This window comes from Cannabis sativa, chromosome 5, assembly GCF_029168945.1.
Source record: "Cannabis sativa cultivar Pink pepper isolate KNU-18-1 chromosome 5, ASM2916894v1, whole genome shotgun sequence".
In the NCBI taxonomy this organism is placed as follows: domain Eukaryota; kingdom Viridiplantae; phylum Streptophyta; class Magnoliopsida; order Rosales; family Cannabaceae; genus Cannabis; species Cannabis sativa.
Genome location: NC_083605.1, coordinates 19,525,208 through 19,534,263, shown reverse-complemented (window position 1 = coordinate 19,534,263; position 9,056 = coordinate 19,525,208). Strand labels below are relative to the sequence as shown.

The following is a 9,056-nucleotide window of genomic DNA, read 5'->3' as shown; positions in this document are numbered from 1 at the left end:
CACTCAAGGTTCAAAATTATGAAGAAAAGAGAGGAAGAGGGTGGCGGCTAGGGTATAGGTAGAAGGCTTAGAATTTTTCTCTGAAGGAATGAGATGCATCATCATTTTCCTGAAACCATCACTACCTATTTATAGGTAACCACCTAGGTTTAGGTTAGATTTATTTGGCATTAAAATAATAGAAAAATAAATGGTAAATTCCTAGTGTGGCCAGCCATAGGATGTTATAGGGCCCCACTTTGTAATTTTGCCATTTTGTCATTTTTCCATCCCATTTTCTCAACAACGCCAATTTTTCAATTTAACCACTTAAATGCCAATTCCAATTATTTAATAACTAAAAATTAATTATTAAATAATATTGTCATTTAATATATTTATTAATTAGACATATAAAGTCTCTTAATTAATAAATAAAACCTAGAATCTCTTTTCTTCACAATTTTGCCCTTGCTTAGTGAAAATTTATAAACTAGACATAGTGTAATTTTAGAATTATAATTGATTAATTAAAATCAATTAACTGAGTCTTACAAGCAGTATGGTCTCAACTAGTATGGGGACCATGGGCCTATATAACCGAGCTTCCAATAAGCAGATCAAGAATTTACCAAGTAAATCCACTGACTTATTAATTACTTGTTGCATCCACGCATAGAACTTGGAATTGCACTCTCAGTCATATAGAACGCTCTATATGTTCCACGATATAGATACGCTATTAATTATCCATTGTTATTGTTAGGTTATAATTAACCTATATTTCGGGTCTTTAAAGTTAGCATTATCTCGTCTATTGGTGTCTTTTGGAGCAGTTTTACGCTTGATTTTCATTATTTCAGGTTCCCGGGGTGTTAAAGTTCGAATTCAGTCAAATGGCGAAAACTCGGGACAAACTTGGAAAAATTGGAAAATTTGGTTCTGAAGCATCGATGATCGCGACCTCGATGAGCCTGGTCGCGACCCTTTTTCTGGCAGTCGCGACCAGTCGCTTGACTTCGTAAGATTGGCGAAACTCGGTTTTCGAGTTTTGCACGTAGTCGCGACAGCTTAAATGCTAGTCGCGACTATGTACCTGGAATCGCATTTGACCTAATTTTGATTTTTCACTCAATTGGAGGCTCACCACTTATCCCTATATAAGGAATACGACATTGAAGGTCAAAGAAAAGCAAAAACAGACCTAATAGTGGAGGCAAAGTGGAGAGGAAGCTATCTTGAAGACCCGGAGCGATACCAACTTCTAGTTTCTTTCTTTTACCCTTTTTATTCATCTTTATGTTTGTTTTTAATTCTGAATTAATCATGGATGTTTTTAGAGTTATTATGAACTAAATTTCCCAATAAGGGAGGATGATGAATGTTGTTTAAGTTTATGCCTAGTTAATAAATAGTTGCCATTCCTTCATCTTATGTGTGAATACTATCTTTATTTGTGTTTAATTTCATGTGTAAGCTTGATCACCTTTTACATGCTCTATGATCCTAATTCGAAATCTGAAAAGTGAGAATTAGGAATGCTAAAATTTGGATAGTCTAGGTTTTGATGTAAAACGACAGTATTTACATAGCCTAGTGACCAATAGATTATTGCTTAATGCTGATTTTGTGTTGATCTAATTAAGAAGTTAATTAGAGAACATATTATTTAGAACCTAAAAGATGCGAAAAGAGTTAGGTTAATTTATAATCTGTCTTTCACATTGAGATAAGGATAGCAATTAGGCAATAACATAGGTAACTTATCAACGGATTCACCTCCTAATCTCTCATCTTGATTAATCTTCGTTTATTTTCTCTTTAATTTCTGAGTTATTTACTTTTAAAATTGCAACTTATTATTTTACCAAATAGAATCATAATTATAATTTAGTAGTACTCAATCAATTCTGTGGTTCGACCTCACTTGCGTGAGATACTACTTGATACGTACACTTGCGTAATAAATTTCAGAATTTTCGTAACAAGTTTTTGGCGCCGTTGCGGAATTGTTTAAAGATTGATATTACACAAAATTATACTAACTTCTACTTTGGTATATTTTCTCTTGCTGATTTTTCTAACCTTTTTCTTGCAATATTTTCTTGATTTATTTCAGGAATCATAAGTGTATGCGCCGTCAAGGACAAGCAGTGATATTGCCAGTTGATCCCGAAATCGAGAAAACTTGTAGAAGAAACCGAAAGAACAAGAGGCAAGAGGGAGTTCCGGCAAGAATCGCCGAAACTTCGTACATCATGTTGCCAATGCGCAAACAATGGAGGCAATAACGGTAACAATGGTGGCGCGGTAGAAGATCAAGCTAATGGCCGCGGCTTGAGAGATTACATTCTCCCTACTCGACGGGAGTGCGGTCATGTATCGGCCACCGGCAAAGTGGAAACAAACAACTTTGAGATCAAACTGCCATACCGAGATGGTGCAATCTTCGAGTTCGAGTTTGGTGGCCTCCCTTCGAAGATCCTAATGCATCTCTCTAATTTCATGGAACTTTGTGAAACCTTTAAAGTTAATGGAGTTAGTGATGATGCTATTCGGCGAGGCTTGTTCCCATTCTCTGCGAGAGCGAGCCAAGAGTTGGCTAAACTCCTTGCCACCCAACTCTATTGCCACTGGAATGATGCGGCAACGAAATTCTTGTCAAAGTTCTTTCCTCCGGCCAAGTACGCAAAGGCGAGAGGAGAAATTAATAACTTTTGCCAACAAGATAATGAATCTCTCCATGAGGCTTGGGAGAGGTTTAAAGATTTGATCGAAAGTGCCTCACCATGGTATAGAGAAGTGGATCTTTGGTCCACAAGCTTCTACAATGGGTTGGTAGGAAATACAAGAACTTTAATAGATGCCGCAAATTTGGGGGAGCCTTTATGAGGAAGAGTGCTAATGAGGCATATGATCTATTAGAGGAGATGGCTCTAAACAATCAACGATGTGGCCAACCGAGAGGAGTCAATCAAAGAAAGTATTTGGTGTGTTAGAGGTCGATGCCATCACCAAGTTGACAGCACAGGTTGAGGCATTGACAAAGATAATTGCAGGGCAAGCTAAACAAGCCCAAGTTGTGTGTGAATTATGTGGGGGAAGCCATCACTTTTCAGAATGCCAAGCTGATGTGGATGATTTGCCAATGGATGAAGCTAAAGCCATTGGAAACTATTCACAGAGTAACAACAACGACAATTATGGGTTCAACGGGGGTAACAACGAAGAAACGGTGGGTTCTATCGGCAACGAAATCGAACCGAGAATCGAATCAACGGCTTAATCGGCAACAAACCTCGGTGGAAATTCTAGTTTGCGGAGACAGTTCTTGCTTCAATTCATGGCGAAACTAAATCTTCGATCAAAGACACTGCCGCAGACACGAGATGGGCCAACTAGCAACTCAAGTAGCAACCCGTCCTCAAGGGAATTTGCCTAGCACAACTGAAGTAAACCCCAAGGAAAACTGCAAGGCAATTACCCTGAGAAGCGGTAAAAATTATGATGGTCCTGAATTGCCACAACTAGTGAATGGAGAAAAGGAGAATAAAGAGCAACCGATGTCGACCCCAACACCCACTCCAACGAAGGCTGCGGCGAGGTCAATCACGGCCACGGCGGTCTCCACCAATTAATATAGATCACCATGTGAAAATACCCTATCCTCGAGGCTCGGAAAGTCAAGTACGAGGACAAGCGAGTTCACCAAATTCTGGAAGTGTTCAAAAGACTTCACATTAACATTCCCTTTCTTTGAAGCTTTAGAGCGAGATGCCAAGTTATGTGAAGTTTATGAAGGAAATCCCGTCAAAGAAGAGAAAGATGGAGGACTATGAGACGGTGGCTCTAGCGAAGAGTGCGGTGCCATCCTACAAAGAAACTCCCTCCTAAACTAAGAGATCCAGGGAGTTTTACTATTCCTTGTACTATAGGAAAAATTGAGGGAATAAATGCACTTTGTGACTTGGGAGCTAGCATTAACTTGATGCCTCTATCGGTGTTTAAAAGGCTGAGTTGGGTGAAGCAAAGCCAACAACGGTAACTCTCCAATTGGCGGACCGATCACTAGCCCATCCTAGAGGAGTCATTGAGGATGTGTTAGTTAAGGTTGATAAGTTCATCTTTCCGAGTGATTTCATCGTCTTGGATATGGAAGAAGATAGCAATGTCCCAATTATTCTTGGGAGACCATTCTTGGCAATGGCCAAGCCTTAATCGATGTTCGAAAAGGTGAATTAAAGCTGAGAGTCCAAGGAGAGGAAGTGGTCTTTAATGTGCTAAAGGCTATGACGTACCCAAAGGCAAGTGATAATTGCTTCTTTATTGATTTGATTGATGAAATGGTGAGTGAGAAAAAGGCATAGATGATCCTCTTGAACTAAGTCTAAGCGAAGATGAATTGACGGAGCAAGAAGGACAAGAGGTCATGGGGTATGTGAAGTGGCTCGACTCCTATGGGCCTTTGAACGAGAGAGATACTTTGAGGAATTGGGAGCGATTCCAAAAGAGGCTGAAGCCATCTGCGAAAAGCCCCGAACTTGAATTGAAGGTGCTTCCTAGTCACTTGAGGTATGAGTTTTTGGGTCAAGATAAAAGCTGCCGAGTTATTGTTTCGGCTTCTCTCTCGATGTGGAAACCGATAGACTTTGAGGGTACTTCGGGCTCACAACAAGGCAATCGCTTGGACACTAGGAGATGTTAAAGGAATCGATCCTTCAACGGTGATGCATCGAATTCTCATGGAAGACAACGCCAAACCAACTATTGATGCTCAAAGAAGACTCAATCCACCCATGAAAGAAGTAGTCGAAAGAAGTAGTTAAGTGGTTGGATGCGAGTTGCTTATCCTATTTCGGATAGTAAGTGGGTTAGCCGGTGCAAGTGGTCCCGAAGAAGGTGGAATGACGGTGATAAAGAATGAAAAGAATGAGTTGATTCCTACAAGAACAGTCCTTCGGTTGGAGGATCGCATCGATTATAGGAAACTCAACAAGGCAACAAGAAAAGATCACTTCCCTTTGCCCTTCATCGATCAAATGCTAGACAGTTAGCGGGGCAAGAGTATTCTTGTTTTCTTGATGGATATTCGGGTACCACGAGATATTTATAGCGCCCGAAGATCGGGGAGAAGACTACTTTCACATGTCCTTATGGTACCTTTGCCTTCAGAAGAATGCCCTTCGGCTTGTGCAACGCCCCTGCCACTTTTCAAAGGTGTATGATGGCTATCTTTTCAGATTTGATTGAATCTTGTATTGAAATTTTTATGGATGATTTCTCAGTGTTTGGTTCTTCCTTTGATCATTGTTTGGAAAATCTGGAAAAAGTACTAACAAGGTGCGAGAAGTCTAACTTGGTGTTAAAGGCGGGAGTAGTGTCACTTTAGGGTAACAGAAGGAATTGTTCTTGGGCACAAAATTTCAAAAGCGAGGAATTGAGGTGGATAAGGCAAAGGTCTCGAAGCAATAGAAAATTTGCCACCTCCAGAGTTTCGTAAAAGGAGTGAGGAGTTTCCTGGGACATGCGCTTCTACGCGAGATTTATCAAGGACTTCTCTAAAATCTCAAAACCTTTATCGAGCTTACTTGTAAATGGAGTTCCATTTGAGTTCGGAGAAGATTGTTTAAAAGCTTTCAAGATTTTAAAGGAGAAATTGATTACAGCACCGATAGTAACTTCACCAAATTGGGAACTGCCGTTTGAGTTGATGTGTGATGCTAGTGACTATGTGTTGTGAAAATTCTATTGCTTTATAATTGCGCAAGTGTACACAATCACAAACAAGTAATACAATGATAAGTAATCAAAGTTCGTCTCCACAGGGACTTTTTACTAAATAATGTTAAATCAACTAAAAGTAATTCCAAGAATTTCAGATAAAAATAAAATAAAGTCACACATATAATTCACGAGAAAAATCTATAGCCTTGAATCTAAACTTGAGAACTAATTTTTTAAACTAAATAAACTAAAAATAAGAAACTAAAAGTGATTAAAATGGTGGTAATTTCAGATTAGGAAAATAGATTTGGGTGATTAATTTCCACTTGTATGTCCCAGTTGATACAGCAATGACACAGCAATGACTCAGCAATCCTGGGAAAGTTAACAGATTTCAAAAAAACCAGCAAGCTTTTTCCAAAACTTGCAATAAACCATTCACAATCTCACAATGCATTCCTACATCAGTTTAGATCACAAATAGCCCAATAGAGCATCAAATCCTTAGTTATACATGGTAGCAAAATATTCCTATTTCACTACTAATTAATACCTAAAAGTAAAGGTAAAAATCATGCATCAATTAGAAGGGTTCAACTAGGTCTTACTTTTCCAAGTAAGATCTAGCTTGCTAAATGTTAAAAATGGCCAAAAATTAACATTCATTCAACATTTCATCACAACTAATTGAACTAAGCCAAGATTACTTCATCATTGCAAAATCAAAACACTAGTCCATACAAGGGTTCATAACCACCCAAATCTCAAAAAGTTTAGTGCATAGCTGAAATTAAAAACTCAAAACTAGAAAACATATTGTTCATGGAGTTAAAGAGAACTTGAAGAGAAGGAAATGATACAAACGAAGTAGAGAGCAAGGGAAATGAGTGATGAGCTCAAATCCTTTCTTTGAATGTTGCCTTCTTCTCCTTCTTCTCAATCTTCTTCTTCTATCCTTGTACTCTTTCTTTTTCCTCTGTACTTTTTCTATCCTTGCTGCTGTATTTCTTTCGTACCCTTTCAAAGTGCAGCCACACTCTTTTTATTCTTCACCCCTTTTTTTTCCTTTTGCTCCCCAATTAGGGTACCAAAGTTTACCCTAATTGGAAATCCCAATCATCACCCACTTGTCCTTCATTTTCCACATGTTTGTTGAGTCACTAGCCAAATTCCGCCACCTCAGCTCGTTTTTCTTTTCATTAAAGCCAGCTGGACATTCTGCCAAAATAAACTTACTGGGCTGACAAATTGCTACGCGATGAGTGCTACAGCAATGCCAGTCAGCAATAATCATTTTTCTGCTCCTTTTTCTCCTTGTCCCAAACATTTTCAAATACCTATTCTTGTATTTTTTACGCAAAAACACATAAAAACAATAACATAAGTCTATTTAACACTTACTAACACACACACTTTCATTTATTACAAAGACATAACAAACTAGACACAATTACACAATATAAACATTAATTGATCCACAATTCACATTAAATTCAAGCTTAAAGATATGATAATAACTCTAAATCTTAGAGTTATCACTATGCCATTGGAGCGGTTCTGGGTCAAAGAGTTGACAGAGTATTCCACACAATCTACTATGCTAGTAGAACTCTGCATGACGCTCAATTAAACTACGCCACTACAGAGAAAGAAATGCTGGCAATAGTGTTTGCTTGTGACAAATTTCGGCCCTACCTAATTGGAAATAAGGTAATTGTTTACACAGATCATTCAGCAATCAAATACCTTATGACCAAGAAGGATGCAAAACCAAGACTGATTCGGTGGGTACTTTTACTTCAAGAGTTTGACTTAGAGATAAAAGATAAAAAGGGCAACTGAGAACACAGTAGCAGACCATTTGTCAAGATTAGAGCTGCAAGAGAGTCAGAATACAAAGGAGGTACAAATAAATGAGCAATTTCCTGATGAACAACTCTTTAGTGTGAGGGAAAACCTGATGGTACCTTGGTACGCTGACTATGTTAATTTCTTGGCTGCTAAAATAACTCCACCCGAGTTTTCGCGTCAACAATTGAAGAAATTCTTTTCTGAGGTGAAACATTACTATTGGGAAGAACCAATCCTCTACAAGCCTTTAACGCCGATCGGATCATAAGGAGATGTGTTCTGAAGAGGAGATGTATTCTATCCTAAATCACTGTCATGCTTTACCATGTGGGGGACATTTTAGTGGGAATAGAACAGCTGCAAAAGTGTTGCAAAGTGGATTCTTTTGGCCAACGCTATTCAAGGATGCTACTACTTTTGTAAAGGCATGTGATCGTTGTCAACGAACAGGTAATATCTCAAGAAGAAACGAGATGCCTTTAACAGGAATTTTAGAAGTTGAATTGTTTGACGATGGGGAATAGACTTTATGGGTCCTTTTCCTTCATCCTTTAGCAATCAGTACATTCTTTTGGCTGTTGATTATGTGTCTAAATGGGTCGAAGCTTCGAGTACACCTCGAAAATGATGGAAAGACAGGTTCTCAGCTTCTTACAAAAGAACATTTTTACTCGGTTTGGTACTCCTCGAGCAATAGTAAGCGATGAAGGGAGCCATTTCGTAACAAGCGAGTTTGAAGCACTCCTCTCAAGATATGGTGTTCGACATCGAACCGCTTTACCATACCATCCCCAAAGTAATGGCCAAGAAATCTCTAACCGAGAGATTAAGATGATTACGGAGAAAACGGTGCAAAGATCAAGGAAAGATTGGTCAAGGAAGTTGGATGACGCACTGTGGGCGTACAGAACAGCTTTCAAAACACCAATTGGCATGTCCCCATATCGGTTGGTGTTTGGAAAAGCTTGTCATTTACCGGTGGAGTTAGAGCATAGAGCTTTTTGGGCCATGAAGACTCTCAACATGGAACTAAAAGCTGCAGGGGAGAAAAGTTACCGCAAGTCGAATGAGTTAGATGAGTTTCGGAACGAAGCCTATGAAAACGCCAAGATATACAAAGAGAGAACTAAAAAGTGGCACGATAAAGGTCTAATACGGAAAGAGTTTCAACGGGACGGCAAGTGCTACTCTTCAATTCAAGGCTGAAAGCTGTTTCTGGAAAGCCGAAATCAAGATGGTCGGGACCATTTACGGTGGTCAAGGTGTTTCCTTATGGAGCGGTGGAGTTAAAAGGTGAAAGTCCAACAACTTTCAAAGTCAATGGACAAAGGTTAAAGCTCTACTTGGGAGGTTAGTTTGACCAAGCCAAGTCCGCCATGATCCTGGCGCCACTTTGAAATCCAAGGCTCAGCGTCTAGCTGCATGACGATAAACACAGCGCTTCTGGGAGGCAGCCCAAGTTTTATTTTGTTTTGATTGTTTTGTTAGTATTTTCAATTTTT

The 9,056-nt window shown here is 39.1% G+C and overlaps 1 protein-coding gene and 1 non-coding gene across 2 annotated transcripts; one reads left to right on the top strand and one right to left on the bottom strand.

Moving 5' to 3' along the window:
• Window positions 1-2,671: 2,671 nt before the first annotated feature.
• Window positions 2,672-2,775, bottom strand: LOC115698410 (small nucleolar RNA R71). Its single transcript, XR_004008158.2, has one exon. It is a non-coding gene; the product is annotated as a small nucleolar RNA R71 (small nucleolar RNA).
• A 5,373-nt stretch (window positions 2,776-8,148) lies between these two features.
• Window positions 8,149-8,760, top strand: LOC133038203 (uncharacterized). Its single transcript, XM_061116289.1, has 2 exons — window positions 8,149-8,485; window positions 8,597-8,760. Exons 1-2 carry the CDS (start codon window positions 8,149-8,151, stop codon window positions 8,758-8,760), a joined length of 501 nt encoding a protein of 166 aa, XP_060972272.1.
• Window positions 8,761-9,056: the final 296 nt, after the last annotated feature.

Coding starts and splice junctions, on each gene's coding strand:
- LOC133038203 (XM_061116289.1), top strand. CDS start 8,149: ATGGGTCGAAGCTTCGAGTACACCTCGAAAATGATGGAAAGACAGGTT. Junction 8,486..8,596: donor AGCTTTCAAAACACCAATTG/GCATGTCCCCAT, acceptor TAAAAGCTGCAG/GGGAGAAAAGTTACCGCAAG.